The 16,698-nt window shown below is 44.4% G+C and overlaps 1 protein-coding gene across 3 annotated transcripts in view; it reads right to left on the minus strand.

Annotated features, from left to right (window-relative positions):
- Positions 1-16,698, minus strand: part of BICRAL (BICRA like chromatin remodeling complex associated protein) — a 62,367-nt gene that overhangs the window by 20,339 nt on the left and 25,330 nt on the right. For all 3 annotated transcript variants that reach the window (XM_068165088.1, XM_068165087.1, XM_068165089.1), the window contains exons 2-4: positions 8,406-8,454; positions 4,626-4,674; positions 4,475-4,543 (exon numbers count right to left, since the gene is read on the minus strand). In XM_068165088.1, the coding sequence (XP_068021189.1) occupies positions 4,475-4,543; positions 4,626-4,674; positions 8,406-8,449 (162 nt within the window). In that variant the 5' untranslated portion in view covers positions 8,450-8,454. The remainder of the gene's footprint in view (positions 1-4,474; positions 4,544-4,625; positions 4,675-8,405; positions 8,455-16,698) is intronic.

Raw genomic sequence — 16,698 nt, forward strand, 5'->3', positions numbered from 1 at the left:
GCGCCTATCCTCCTAAGGAACCACCAAGCTTAGAGAGCCCTGCTGCCCGAGACTGACCACCGTCCTGCTGATGGGAAGCAGAGACCAACATCTCTCTCTCTGCTTTTGCTTCCATGCAGTCTATTGCCTTTGCTTATTATTGTTACTAAAATGCTTCTGTCTTATTACTGGCTTTTGTTATAATTCCCCCTCTCCCCTGTCCATTTAAGGAGGGGAGTGATAAAGCAGCTTTGGTGGGGACCTGGCCCTTAGGCCAGGGCCAAACCACCACACCATCACTTCAATGTCTCAATGTCTGCACCTCATGAACAACTAAAATCATGTATCAGGTTCTCAACTGTACCTAGCTACCAGCAGGCAGAGTAAAAGGGAATCTTTAACTAGGGTATTGTTAGGACTTGTAACTGAAGTTCTTGTAGAGCACTTCCTAGTATTATCCACAACTAGTCTCCAGTGACAGGAACCAATCCAGAATCTTTCACAACTGCATAACTTAGAAGCTCCACTTAATGCTATTCCAGTTACTACCAACCAACAACACAGCTACTACTGCTAACAATAGTAATAATAAACAGTATTGCAAGAAATAAAGATTAATAGCTTGAAACTCTCTCACTGGAATGAAGAATCTCAAGTTTTATTCCCTGCTCCCAGGACTGCTGAACATCAAAACCAATTTTGTATGCATAAACTGGAAGCAGAGACCTTCCAAATCAGCATCTTGATTACTGATGACCACCTTTAGAACAGCCACAAAAGATCAAACTAATTTCAAGAAGAAACCAGTGACTGCAATTTCATCAGTCTGATTACCAACAGGAGACTTAGTCACACTGGTTCCATGAATATTCTGCTTTCTTAAACTGTTCTACTGTAATAGGAAGGTGGAAGCAATCACTGAGTACAACCTAGGTAACAGGGTAGTGGTTAAATTAAAGGAATTCCCTCATCAGGGTTATAGCAGAGACGAATTGCCCAAGGAAACCAATCTGGAATCAGTAGAGGTGGAATGCAAGACTGGACACTGCCTTCTTGTCCACAAACTTGTTTGTGTTAAAATGAAGGCTGGGACACTGAACCCTTGACATTGAATCTGTATGCTCTGCCACTGAAAGGCATGAGACAGTCAATCCTAATTCACAGTAGCAATTCTGAATATATACAAAGACAGAACTTCCAGCATCTGCAAAAACTCTAATGACAAAAACATTGCAAGGCTTGACCTTTTCAGGTATCTCATGTTGTAAGTAGGGACCATGGAACAATGTATTTTAGAGACCCCTTGTTCCTTCACAATGCACTATGAGAATCTATCCTGGCAATGAAGACATTCTTCACTTAAGCCAGCACAGGGCTCTCACACAAGGGAGGGAGGGAAGTGAAGATGGCACTGACATTCATTATGAAGATACAAAAGGATGAGAACAGAGCATGAGAGGAGTAAGTGCTGGAGAATGAAAACACAACAGAACCATCCTAGTAACACACGCTGGAAACCCTGCTCTTCCGGTCAATCTGCCTTCTAGGTTACCTCCCCTGCCCATCTCATACACTAGAAAGCTCTTTGGCTCTTACTAAGTACTTTTGTTTCTCCCAACTGCTACACTCTATGCAACAATCACACCTTGCCCAGGATCTCCAACTCCCTCACAAAATTACTCCAAAAACTCACTCTTGAGAAGTGAACACCAGAAACACATCTGACTCCATCCCACCTACTCATGCTTATCAGAAGAATCTCCACAAAGAACAACCAGGAAGCCTAGGCTGTGACAAATGCAGGCCACCTTTTTTCCCCCCATAACCTCATTTTTCTTAGGATGAGTCCTCAAAAGCCACCTCTGCATTGCTGCATACAGGAAGCTGCTGGCTGATACTGGCTAGCCCAGTACCAAGTTGTATTGTTCTCTGTCAGCTGAAAATCGCACACATCCTATCATCAGTGATGATCCTATCATCATTATCTCAACCAGCTTACCTGGAATAAGAACTGCCACTCAACATATTCCTCTTCTACAGTATTTAATAATGATTATTAAAAGAGGAAGAACAGGGCAAACACTTCCCATCAGACTACTGTGGCTACAGAAAAGTCTCTACACATAGATTAATAGTTTCACAGATTTGTTTGTGCCAATGATTTAAGGTCCCTATACACCACCACGTTTCTGTCTGGAACATGCTACAAACATGCAAGAATCAAATTAACAGTACAACAAAGAAGAATTACCAAGACAATCCTGTTCTACATATTCAAATAACTGAATTGTGAGATGAGGAATTAGTTTTTTCTTTTTAAAACCCCACACTAATGAAATCAAAGAAACATGGGTCAGAAGGGGGCTCTGCCTGGGCTTCACCTCCAGGGATGAGAATTCCACAACCCCACTGGGTAAAACTTCATTTAAGGTTACAACATACTCTTGGCAGAAAAGAAAAGAATACTGAACTCTATTGACAACACCTAATGAATTTTAAATTGCTTCTCCAGCAGTGAAGTTACAGCAAGGAAACATCCCAAGCTAGGTACTCAGTCTAAAGAACAACAAAAATGCCATTAATTTAACAAAATTGCTAGTTCATCAGATTCTACATTAGAGGTAAGAAATAAATCCATCCTCACACCTGTAAGAAATGTACAAACAACTAGCTTTCAAGGTCTACAAGCCCTATGAGGAGAGGCTGAGGGAGCTGGGGTTGCTTAGCCTGGAGAAGAGGAGGCTCAGGGGAGACCTTATTGCAGAACTGAAAGAACTGCTCAATGTCAACAGACATGAAATTCAAAACTCTAACACTGTACCTTGGAATACTCCTATTGCTACAGGAGCACACATCTTGAATACCAAGGATCAGTTTAATAGATTTTAATTGTTCTTACCACTGCTGAAATAATAAATTATGCCTTTTAGTGGACCAAATAAAATTTGCTAGTCAGAGATGCTACATGATGTTAAAATCTCCTCTGTGTTGCAATGCTGTCTACAACTCTCTGAAGGGAGACTGTAGCCAGGTGGGGGTTGGTCTCTTCTCCCAGGCAAGCAGCACCAGAACAAGAGGACACAGTCTCAAGCTGTGCCAGGGGAGATTCAGGCTGGAGGTGAGGAGGAGGTTCTTCCCCATGAGAGTGGTGAAGCCCTGGAATGGGTTGTCCAGGGAGGTGGTTGGGGCCCTGTCCCTGCAGGTGTTTAAGCCCAGGCTGGATGAGGCTCTGGCCAGCCTGATCCAGTGTGGGGTGTCCCTGCCCATGGCAGGGGGGTTGGAAGTAGATGATCCTTGTGGTCCCTTCCAACCCTGACTGATACTATGATACTATGAAGTTGTGTCAGGGATGGTTTAGGCTGGATGTTAGGAAGAAGTTCTTCACAGAAAGTGATTGGCCATTGGAATGTGCTGCCCAGGGAGGTGGTAGAGTCACCATCCCTGGAGGTGTTTAAGAAGAGCCTGGATGAGGCACTTGGTGCCATGGTTTAGTTGATCAGATGGTGTTGGGTGACAGGTTGGACTCGATCTCGAAGGTCTTTCCCAACCTGGTTAGTTCTATTCTATTCTAAAACTGCAACTCCAGTTAACTGATTAGAGTTACAGCTGAGAGCATTTCCACTGCTCCGCAAGCTGATTTACCTTTCTATAAAACATAGCCCAACTGTGACCGTTTCAGGCTGTCCCTTTAAGGGGACATTGTGGCCAAATGTTTATGAACAAAAGACAGGTCTAAACTAATTTAATTGGTAGAGAAGCAGAAGCACTGCCTTAAGTTTTGATTCCCAGTGGGACTAGTCTCAGTCCTGCACTTCTTTTTCTTCCTTGCGGCAGCTTGCAGCTTTCTGGGCTTTCGGCCAGACTGACCTTGAAACTGATAAACTGCAAGGCCGGTACTAACTGCTTCTAATTAACAACTACTACTTTTTCTCTCTTTCTAACCCTCTCTGGGGAAAAGGGGGGAGAGAGGGAGGTACAGGGGTGGGGAACCCTCCTCAGCAGAGGAGGGAAATCTCATTTCTGTGTGACTTTGTTGTATATTTCTCTATATATTGTAAATACTGTAGATTCTGTATATATTCCCCTGCGTTCCCTAGACTGCTTTGTAAATATACAGCACACACTCCCTCGCTAAGCTGGCTGTGTATTTTTTTCCCTTTCCGTTTTTTTTTCCCTTTACTTACAGGGGGGACAAGAAGGCTTTTGCGGCCTTCCCCTTCAACCCTTGACATTTTATCTTGGCGCCCTACGTGGGGCTCGAGTTACAACATGCAAAGCTATAACACTGCACACTGTGCACACCCAACACTTTCAACTAATCCCCCACTGAAAAGCCAAACAAATTGTGAAATATGAGGTGGTTCTATGTTAGCATTCAGAATTTTCAAGCAGAAAGGATCAAACCCCACATGTAGTTCCTTCAGCTTTATAAAAGCCAAGTGCAGCCATAACAAAAGCATGCAAATTCAGCACAATTTATGTCCTGACCACTCACATTGGAGTTGGCGAAAATTGAATTGGAGTTGGCCACAGAGTATTCTGCGTTTGTCAAATCCTCATTGCTCTGATAAAAGAGAAAAATCACAGTTAGAAGCAATACACTCCAGGAAGCTTATGTATGTCTAATACAAATGAATCCTACTTACAGATTTACTGCTAGGTCCATGTAGAAAATAATTCAGTGCCTGGGGGTCCCTTAAGGGGGGAGAAAAAAAAAATTGAAAAAACTGTTACCACTTTTAAGCTCTTTCTATTAATGAGGCTAATTTAACTAAGCTAGCTACTATGTTCATAGAAATCATTTCTTTCACTGACTGCAATGCAAAGTTGAAAGTTGATACCATCTGAAAATCAGTGTTTCTCTGTCAGCACAGTTATCAGATGTTGATCATATTCACTGTCACTGTACAAAGCCATTCTAAGCAATATCCATGTTCACCACAAGATTTTAGTCCCATTCCACTTTTTATGAAGGTATTACTCATTCTTTTAAAACACACAGTAATTTATAATAGCATAGTACACCACCTAAGGAAAATACTACCAAGTAAGGGCAACAAAGCTGGTGAAGGGTCTAGAGAACAAGCCTTACAAAGAAATGCTGGGGGGAACTGGGATCGCTTGGCCCAGAGGAGGGTGAGGGGACATCTCATTGCTGTCTACAACTACCTGAACGAAGGCTGTAGTCAGGTGGGGGCCAGTCTCGTCTCTCTAGTGGTGATAAGGAAATGGCTTGAAATTGTGCCAGGGAGGTTTAGATTGGATATTAGGTAAAATTTCTTTACAGAAAGAGTGGCCAGGGGTTGGAATGGGTTGCACAGTGAAGTGGTGGAGTCACCATCCCTGGAGGTGTTCAAGAAAGACGTGGCCATGGTGCTTTGGCATACGGATTAATGGCCATGGTGGTGTTAGGCTGATGATTAGACTCAGTGATGTTTGACATCTTTTCCATCCAAAACAATTTCATGATAACTAAAACAGACACCAGCTCTTCTGCAAATATGCACTATCATGCCTGTTTTGCTAGTGTCTTGAGTCAATAGGATATTTACAAGCCTGAATCTTGAATGCATTTTTTGCCACCCTTAATACAAATTAACAAAAACTTAAGCTCGTCAGTCCCTTTACTTTGAGGAAAAAAAAGCAGCACACCTCCTCCAAGTGAAATCAGCCACAGCAGTAACTGCATAAATATTATGAAGTACAATTTCAAATTATTTCACTAACTTAGCACTATCACTGAATAAAACCCAGGTTAAAAATGGGGTCCAGTGGAGCAAGCCTTGAAAAATCAAAACAAATTAAACTCACATTACTGTAACTGTACATACATACAGACCAGGGAAACGACATTAGAAGGCTGTCCTGCATGGGATTATTTTAACACAACAACGACACCACGTTTTCCAACATGCCCCTTAGCAGGAAGAATAAAAGGACATGGAAGGGTTTTTTATTTTAGAACATCTTTATTGATTAATGAGTAGTAACAAAATGTTTCTGAGAAGCAGGAGACTCTTGTCTAAACAAACAAAAAAATCAAGACCTCTCTCCTTTTCTCTTGAGCACCCTGGAAAATAAAGAGAGAACAAGTTAAGGATGTTTCAGTTTTACAACTACTCTCTCAGCAGCACAAATATGCCTCTCTTCCTTTTTTTTTTTTTTTCCTCCCCTCCCCCCGTTTCAAAAACTGAACTGAATTCAGGTTTCTACAAAAGACATGTTCAACAGGAAGTGCTCGGAAGAGACTGTGGTACAATTCGGATTACAGCACAGAAGTGATTGCATGTATTGTCACACAAAAAAGCCATTTTCAAAGTACATTACAATAAATTCCAAGAATTAGGAAAAACAGAAGCCCTCATCTCATACAGTGCTCTACTGCACTTCTGAGTTCCATCCAGAAAATCAGCAGGTTATTTAAGACTAATTTCACTTACTGGCTTTAAATCATGAAGAAAGCAATTAAAAATTAAGAACACTTCAGCACTGCAAAGATTATGTTTAGTAAGGAAGGGATGTTAAAAGGCACTTACCAAATCAAAGACCAGATGTTAAAAAAATAATATTTAATTAAAAAATGCTCTTTTCCATTCTTCTAGAGGCTTGGGGCAGGAATTGCTGCCAGCAGCAGGAAGAACACTAATTCTTCACACAAACACTCATCGGTATGGAGAGCGCGGCATTTCCGGGGCCACCTGTGAACTTGTACAAGGATCCTTGCGATTCCTGCCCGTGAAGAAACACTTAACTCTCCCCTACAAACTATTACCATCTTCCAAGCAGAATGTGTCTCCATATGTCTACAATCAGTAACCTTGCACACGCTATGTCACAGAATGTAACTGAAACATGACTGTGACCGTTTGAGGCTGTGCCTTTAAGAAAGGGACAGTTGCTGGAACACTATGGCTGAATGGTTTGGTGAAATAATGAAAACAAGATATCCTAAACGAATTTCATTGCTAGATTGGAGGAATGCAACTTTAAGTTTTAGTTCAGTTTGAATCTCAGTTCAGTCTGTCTTTTTCAGCCTGTCTCTTTCTGTCTCTCTCTGAGCAACAGCTGTGCGGGATGGAGTTGACCTTGAACTAAGAGATAAGACATGAATTCTTGCATACGCTTTAAGCAAACAGAATTTCCTCCTTAATAATTTCCTTTTTCTCTCTCTAACCCTTTTTGGGAAAAAAGGGAGGTAGGGGGAGAGAGGGGGTACAGGAGGGTGGAGGGAGTTTTGTCCTGTATCACGTTCTTTCCTGCATATTTCTGTATATATTGTAAATACTGTATATTGCGTATATATCAGGCTGCGCCGGGGAGGTTTAGGTTGGTTGTTAGGAAGAAGTTCTACACAGAGAGAGTGATTGCCCATTGGAATGGGCTGCCTGGGGAGGTGTGGAGTCACCATCACTGGAGGTGTTCAGGAGGAGACCGGATGGGGTGCTTGGTGCTATGGTTTAGTTGTTTAGGTGGGTTGGACTGGTTGATAGGTTGGATGCAATGATCTTGAAGGTCTCTTCCAACCTGGTCTATTCTATTCTATTCACTGCATCTCATCCTGCTTGTAAACATAGCTCTCATCCATTCTCGCTTCTCCAACTGAGTTAGCCATGGTTTCTTTGTGTGTGTGGGAGAACTGAACTTTCTCTCACCACCACAATGACACCTTGAGTACTGTGCCTAGTTCTGGGCCCCTCAGTTTAAGAAGGGCATTGAGACACTTGAAGGTGTCCAGAGAAGGGCAACAAGGCTGGGGAGAGGCCTTGAGCACAAGCTCTGTGAGGAGAGGCTGAGGGAGCTGGGGTTGTTTAGCCTGGAGAAGAGGAGGCTCAGGGGAGACCTCATTGCTCTCTACAACTACCTGAAAGGTGGTTGTAACCAGGAAGGGGTTGGTTTCTTCTCCCAGGCAACCAGCACTAGAACAAGGGGACTCAGTCTCAAGCTGCACCAGGGGAAGTTTAGGCTGGAGGTGAGGAGAAAGTTCTTCACTGAGAGAGTCACTCACCATTGGAATGTGCTGCCCAGGGATGTGGTGGAGTCACCATCCCTGGAGGTGTTCAAGAGGAGATTGGACATGGCACTTAGTGCCATGGTTTACTCATGAGGTCTGTGGTGACAGGTTGGACTCGATGATCTTTGAGGTCTCTTCCAACCTTAGTGATACTGTGTGTGATACTTTCACTGTAGCATCCACAGAGTAACCCCCCAATTACAACAGCCACTGTGGTGACACTCTGTTTTTTCTGAGGTAAAAGCTCTCACCCATTTCACCGGAAGCTTTGCATGCATGAGAAAGGTGCAAGTCCTATTCATTTATTACATGTGAGACAGCAAACATTTCTTGTGTGGAGATGATCATTCAGAAGATGATTTTGCAAAGTTATTGTTACCAACTTTTCTGAAAGAAATGCTTAAGGAAAACTTACCCAATAAGATCAAGGAGACAGGATTCATCGTCGTCATCATCCATGACAACTAGAACAAAAGGGGAGAGGAATGATATTTGGTATAGAATATAGAATAGAATAAACCAGGTTGGAAGAGACCGTCAAGATCATCGTGTCCAACCCACCAACCAATCCAACACCACCTAAACAACTAACCCATGGCACCAAGCACCCCATCAAGTCTCCTCCTGAACACCTCCAACGACGGCGACTCCACCACCTCCCCAGGCAGATGTATCAGACAAAAATCGCTTTCAACAATAAAACCAATTTAGAGTATCTCAGTAATTTTCATCAAACAATTTATAAAGTTGACAGAAAGCTACTAGTGGCAAAGCTCTTAAACTTGCATGTTCTACAGAAGCCCACAGATCTCAAAATCTAGTTCAGTTACATGTAATAATATACAAAATCCCATGCAATGCTTTACCATTTAGATTCCTAGAATTTTAAGCTGGAAGAAGACAAATTATTGACCAAACTCATTAAATGGAGCTTCTATGATTTTTAAGAGTAGTAAAAAATTTAAAACTTGGAGGGGTTTAGAAATCAACACAGAATACAATCTCAAGACTCCACTTAAAATGCTTCTGTGTGAATTTACTCCCACCTAATCCCAGCGAGGGAATAACCAAACCCTACAGAAGTTAGAGAGACCGTTACAATTTAGTGACTGTAATACTGTTCAGCCAAAAAGGCAAGTAAGTTTAGATGAGTATCTGACAGTGCTGTTACAGGCTAGAACCAAAAACTATAGCCAAGGCATTACAAAGCAGTTAGACCACCACTATTTTCTAGCACATTTCTTAGCTATTGCTAAGGACAAAGTGTCCACTTCCACTTCCCCCAGAAGTGTATTTAAACAAAGTTGTGATTAATAGTGCAGAGTTCTGACTTTTAGCCATAAGTGGGGAATTAATTTGCATTACACAAACTGAATATAAGAATTCTCCATTCACTGGACACAGAGCATTTTCAGCTTCACAATATCTCAACTGCCAACTCTTTTACACACTGCCTATTTGGTTCAGGTACCAAACGCATTCCATCACTCTCTCCCCCATGGTTGTTCCTTCAAAGCTTCCATTTTGCACACCCTGGTTCTCCTGTTCACTGTAATTCTCAGTATCAGAGACTGCACCTTCTTCCTTTTCCCTGTCATTAACTCCAAGGACAGCTTCATCCTCCCTTACTCTCTGTAAAGATCACATATCTCCACCACTTCAATTTTCAATTGATGCAAGCATTTCATAGGTCTTGATACACTGGTCTCCATTTAGTTATCTAATGTAATCTTCACAGTATCTTCTAATCGTATCAAATTGATCACTGGGTATGGTTTTTCCCCAGCTTTGCTTGAAAAGTTTGCTATCATATTTATCTCAATCAAATTTAGTAACAGTTTTGGCTTCAATTCACTTTGTCCTCCCTCTTACTTCATACCACATAGAAACTTACTCTCCCTAGATCAACATAACTCATTCTTCAGGCCCTCCCTCCTAGAGATGTCCATAACAGTTAAGGCAATAAAGGGACTGGAGCATCTTTTAAACAAGTGGCTTCATCATTCCAGATGGGCAACAGACATCTTTGAGGATATCTTATCCACATGTTTAGTGGGATGGTGTAAAGAAAACTGAGCCTAATGCTTCTCAGGGGTACTCAGCGAATGAACAGCCAACCAACCTAATCTACTTAAAATGTTTGAGGTTTTTCAATTAAAAACAAAACACAAAAAAACACCACCAAACTCTGAGGGTAGTAAAATACCAGCACAGGACTTCCAGCAAGGTTGTGGAGTCCTCATCCTTGGAGTTACTCATAACCCAGATGGACCACATCTCTCAGCAGCCTGCTCTGGCTAAGCCTGCTTTGAGTAGGATACTGAATGAGGTGAACTCCAGACATCCCTTCCCACCTTAGCTGTCCTGTAATTTGTAACCTCTTTCCTGAAATTTTTCTGTGTATCACTGATTTTGGAGCTGGTTTACACTTCAGGCTAGCAGAAAGTACCCTGTCCTCTATACAGGCTACAGGCTGGGGTAAGAGTGGCTGGAGAGCGGCCAGACAGAGAGGGACCTGGGGGTACTGGTCAATGGTAGGCTGAACATGAGCCTGCAGTGTGCCCAGGCAGCCAAGAGGGCCAATGGCATCCTGGCCTGCATCAGGAACAGTGCGGCCAGCAGGAGCAGGGAGCTCATTCTGTCCCTGTACACTGCAGTGGTTAGGCCACACCTTGAGTCCTGTGTCCAGTTCTGGGCCCCTCAGTTTAGGAAGGAGGTTGACTTGCTGGAGCATGTCCAGAGAAGGGCAACGAAGTTGGTGAGGGGCTTGGAACACAGCCCTGTGAGGAGAGGCTGAGGGAGCTGGGGTTGCTTAGCCTGGAGAAGACTCAGGGGTGACCTTATTGCTCTCTACAACTACCTGAAGTGAGGCTGTAGACAGGCAGAGGTTGGTCTCTTCTCCCAGGCAGCCAGCACCAGAACAAGAGGACACAGTCTCAGGCTGTGCCAGGGGAGGTTCAGACTGGAGGTCAGGAGGAAGTTCTACACAGAGAGAGTGATTGCCCATTGGAATGGGCTGCCCAGGGAGGTGGTGGAATCACCATCATTGGAGGTGTTCAGGAGGAGACTTGATGGGGTGCTTGGTGCCATGGGTTAGTTGATTAGGTGGTGTTGGATGATAGGTTGGACATGATGATCTTGAAGGTCTCTTCCAACCTGGTTTCTTCTATTCTATACTGCACAGCCACATTCAGACTTTTTTCCTTCAGCCACCTGTACTCGAACTTATAGTGAAGGTGAAGCAGAACCAGAGCTAACGTCTCATTAAGGATCCCTCAGTAACACCTCTCTGGGCAAACTGGAAAACAAAGCATAGCTGCTGGGAACTATGTCAACTGCCAACAAAAATCAGCATTCATGAGGTGATTATGCATCCTAAGGAAATTAATTTCTCCCATAATTCAGTTATTCTGCTGCTCACTGTTGCATACAACCGCCCGCACGAGCACTGCTCTTGAAGTTAAATGCTACATGAGTCATATTTTATGATGTCACGAGATTTAAATGTAAATGAGCATTAATAAGAACAAATTATTAAGCCATTCATTTTAAGTGATTAGCATTCTGCACTGTTGCTACTTACAGAAAGCTTTTATTTCCTCTAAAACCTAATCCATCTCTCAAGAGCATGGCTTCAATGACTCCCAGCTAACTAAAAGTAAAAATCAGCTCTATTAAAGTCAACATGCCCTTTCACACTTTATGCCTACCTGTGCACATCCCACCCCATGTGCCTATGACAATACTGACATTGTTGGTTTAGAAAAAGGTCTTTTGCTTTACCAACCTAAATATTCTCTGTGGTAAGTGACCACAGAGAACGTTCTGCAAACAGTACTCCTGGGGGTATTAAAACTAATTTGGCAAGTACACTACACTCTTGAAAACCTCCATCAGGAAAAGAAGGAAAAGAAACTCCATGAAAACACCAAGGGGAGAAAAATCTTAATGGTTGTAGCAGTTTGGGCTGGGTGCCCCCCTGCTGTGGCCACATAAGACACACCTCTGGTGTCCCAAGGGTCCAGCCCAGTGGGTGAACACAGGAGGTTACATATTTCATCCCATAATGTCCTGCTCCCTATAAAACCACCTGCAAAGTCCTGCACTTCCCTTTTCTTCCCTCACCGCTCCTATGGAGATGCTCCCTATCTGGAAATGGAGGGGGAGACACCTCGAGGCCTCCTGGGGCCTAGCCAGGCCTAATACCAGGAGGAGAAGGGGGAAGGGCAGTCTCAGATCTGAGATTAGCCTAACAGCGGAGCGGGGAAGAAAGAGCCCTGGGGATTTTGGGTGTACCCTCAGGTGGGGGAAAGGGGGAGTGTTGGGATGCTCTGGGTATGCTTTGGGATCTCTTTTGTCACTGTGCTTGTGGCTCTCTGTAAAACATTCACTGCTTTTCCATTGAAACTTTCCACCACTTCTGCCATCCGTTTGTCCCAGTCTCATTTTTTCTGCCCTGGTGGGAGGCAAGGAAGGAGCTGCCTTTCAGCCCACCACAATGGTAGTACATGTTCTTCGTTATTCAGGCCATTGGCTGAACATGCAGTTGGCTTTATTAGGAAAAAATAGTTTGCTGGGTTTCCTCCTTTCACAAATAAAATACAAGAAAAAAACTCTGTCAGACATAGTGTAAACTCCTATCACTGGATGAGGTTACAACAGGCAAGAAACACAAGTCAGCAGCTGATTTTTTGATAAACACCAGAATAACAACCAGTCACAGTCACCCCCCAACAAGTGCATCTTCCTACCAAGAGGAGTGTGGCCAGCAGGGCGAGGTAACTCCTACCCTTTACTCAGCCACCACAAATACTTCATCCAGTTCTGGTGTCCCCATCATAAGAAAGGCAGAGAGTTGCTGGAGCATGTCCAGACAAGGGCCACAAAGATGATCCAAAGGTTGGAACACACCTCCTATGTGGATAAGATCTAAAGAAGAGGAGACGGGGGAAACCTCTCAGTACCTGAAGGGATCCTACAAGAAGGTTGGAGAGTAACTTTTTGTAAGAGATAGGACGAGAGAGAATGGTTTTTAACTGAAGGGAGAGCAGGTTTAGACTGGAAGTTCTTCAGCATGGGGGTGGTCAGACTCTGGAATAGGCTGCCCAGGGAGGCTGTGGTACCTCCTCCCTGGGGGTGTTCAAGGCCAGGCTGGATGAGGGCTTGAGCAGCCAAGTCTAGTTCAAGAGGCACCCCTGCCCACAGCAGGGAGGTTGGAGTAGATGGTCCTTTCCAACCTAAGCCATTCAGTGACTCCTAACAAGCTTTAATGAAATTCTGGCCATTACTAGCAGAATGAAAAGAAAGTTGTACATGTTTTTTTGCTTAGTTGGTTGGGTTTTCTTAATGCTAGCCTACCGAAATGCTAATCCTTATATAAAGTCATTCCTTACATTATACATAAAGACTCCTTCATACAGCTTGCCACCATGCCGTGACAGAGCCAAGAATACACCCATACACAGTTGCTCCAATCAGCATTCCCAGGCTAAGGGCCTTCTGCATGCTCCTGCACTTTGCAAACTGCCAATAAAGCACAGACAGATGGCTACCATCTCAACACCTCCACAAATTACGAGCAGGTAACACTAACATGATGCTGCATGTGAAAAACCACAGGATCAGCATACAACACACAGAGGTATGTGGTCTGTGAAAGAACAATCTAGTTCACCATCAAGCCACAAACCTACCTGTTCAGACTAAATTCTATCCCCATTTCACCACACATGCCCAAGATCTACAAGAGCACATATCTGCAGATTTACATGTTTTAAACTGATACAGACCTTCACTGCATCCTGTTCAGGACAGCAGCAGAGGAGGTGCACAATCAGATTGTGTCCTTGCACGCCCTAAAGCAACTACTCATTCAGTCTATTTGGAAAAGAGGGCAACTTCAGCAGTACATGGCATTGACACAGATGAACATTTAATAATGTGTCACCAAAAGCAAGCCTTCCAGCACTTTTTCTACACCACAAAGTACAGTTAAGTTTGCTGCTTTTTGCTGTCTTTTCAGGTTTCCTATACACAACTTACACAAATTTTGTCCTCCTCACTGCTAACATACAGTGGGCCAAATCAGTGACTGATGTATGAAACAGAAACTGCATTCAGTGAAGACAGTTTGAAAATAGAACTCAATACCATGAGCAGAATTAGAGAATGAAAGTCAAGAAGCCTACACCAGTGACCTGCAAAGTGGGGTGTGTGTAAGACAATCCACTGGGGCACAGGAAGTTCAGTAGTACATAATTTATGAAGCATACATGCTTCAAAAGACTTCTACCAATAGAGCTTTGCAATCAAAACCATGTGGATAACACTGGCCTAGTTTCTTAGAGGTTAACTCACTTCTGTACTCAGATCAGTTGACAAGGACTTCAGGTGAGACTTGTCTAAGCCATCATGGCCCATCAGAGCACTCAGAGCCTTCACACCAGAAACAGGCTTTGTCATTAAAGATGAGGACTAGGCAGAGGTACTTAACACCTCCTTTCCCTCAATTTTTAACAGCAAGATAAGTTGTCTTCCTGACAACTGGCCACCTGAGCTGGCAGATGGAGTCAGGGAGCAGTACAGTTCCCCTGTAATCCAGGAGGAAGTAGTTAGACACCTGCTTAGCCACTTGGATCCCCACAAGTCCATGAGACCAGATGGGATCCATCCTAGGGTGCTGAGAGAGCTGGCAGATGAGCTGCCAAACTGCTCTCTGTCATTTACCACCAGTCCAGGCTCACTGGAGAGGTCCCAGATGACTGGAAGCTGACCAACGTGAGGCCCATCCACAAGAAGGGGCAGAAGGAGGAACCAGGGAATTCCAAACCTGTCAGCCTGACCTCAGTGCCAGGCAAGATCATGGAGCAAATCATCTTAGGGGCAATCACAGTGCACCTGCAGGATGGCCAAAGGATCAGACCCAGCCAGCATGGATTTAGGAAGGGCAGGTCCTGCCTCACCAACCTGATCTCCTTCTATGCTCAGGTGACTGCCTGGTGGATGTGGGGCAGGCTGTGGATGTAGTCTGCCTGGACTTCAGCAAGGCCTTTGACACCATCCCCCACAGCAAACTCCTGCCCAAGCTGTCAGCCCCTGGCTTGGACAGCAGCACTCTGAGCTGGGTTAGGAACTGGCTGGAGGCTGAGCCCAGAGAGTGGTGGTGAATGGTGCCACAGCCAGCTGGCAGCCAGGCACTAGTGGTGTGCCCCAGGGATCAGTGCTGGGGCCCAGCCTGTTCAATCTCTTTACTGATGACCTGGATGAGGGCATTGAGTCCATCATCAGTAATTTCCAGATGACACTGAGCTGGGGGCAGGAGTTGATTTGTTAGAGGGTAGCAGAGCTCTGCAGAGGGACCTTGCCAGGTTGGACAGATGGGCAGAGTCCAAGGGCAGGAGATTGAACACATCCAAGCGCCGGGTTCTACGCATTGGCCACAACAACTCCATGTAATGCTACAGGCTGGGAGGGGTTTGGAGCACAAGCCCTATGAGGAGAGGCTGAGGACTGGGGTTGCTGTCTACAACTACCTGAAGGGAGGTTGTAGCCAGGTGGGGGTTGGTCTCTCCTCCCAGGCAACCAGCACCAGAAGAAGAGGACATAGTCTCAAGCTGCACCAACAGAGGTTTAGGCTGGGTGTCAGGAAGAAGTTCTTCACAGAAAGTGTGATTAGCCATTGGAATGTGCTGCCTGGGGAGGTGGTGGAGTCACCATCACTGGAGGTGTTTAAGAAGAGACTAGTTTAGTTGATTAGATGGTGTTGGGTGATGGGTTGGTCTTTTCCAGCCTGGTTAATTCTATTCTATTCTAAAATACAGGTTGGAAAGCTGTACAGCTGTTACAATGTGGCATAACAAATACCCAGTTATGATCAATATTGCTTTACAGGGCTGCCTTGGGGAAAGAAAGAAAAAAGAAAAAAGGAAAAGAAACACCACTACCACACCAAACAGAACACAGAAAAGACCTTTTTATCAGAAGTAGGTCAAACTCAGTCTTGCTGGTACGCCCAACTAATTTGCAAAGGGCAATCCTTACTAATTAGCCACAATCCCAGCACAGATACTCCCTACAATTCATTATTAGCATACCCTCTACTGTTCTATTCCATACTCCTGCTACTGCACTGGGAAACTCAGTATACACTTCAACTTGGGTCACATGTACCTGTGGCACCAGCACTGCCTACCTATCCTTTTGGGGAAATACCCAGAGTGCTCTATTGCACATTCCCAAACATAATACAGGAAAAAGTGAATGTAATGAAACTGACAGGAAAATCCCAGCTATGGAGGCTAATGCTCTGCAGGTCTGCTATTGTTTGTCTTTAAAGCCTATCCTATGCCTCCCTTTCCACACTTTCACCTACTAAGGAGCAAAGACCAACAAAAAGAGGAGAAAGCAGTCCTGTGACCTTCTCAGCCCTCCTGGCTGCCTGGGCACACTGCAGGCTCATGTTCAGCCTACCATCCACCAGCACCCCCAGGTCCCTCTCTGCCTGGCTGTTCTCCAACCACTCTGACCCCAGCCTGTAGCACTGCATGGGGTTGCTGTGGCCAATGTGCAGAGCCCAACACTTGGATGTGTTCAATCTCCTGCCCTTGGACTCTGCCCATCTGCCCAGCCTGTCGAGGTCCCCCTGCAAAGCCTCTCTACCCTCCAGCAGATCAACTCCTGCCCCCAGCTTGGTGTCGTCTGCAAGTTTA

This window comes from Melanerpes formicivorus, unplaced genomic scaffold (genome assembly GCF_026170545.1).
Source record: "Melanerpes formicivorus ecotype bairdi unplaced genomic scaffold, bMelFor1.0.p_v2 SCAF_84, whole genome shotgun sequence".
Taxonomy (NCBI): domain Eukaryota; kingdom Metazoa; phylum Chordata; class Aves; order Piciformes; family Picidae; genus Melanerpes; species Melanerpes formicivorus.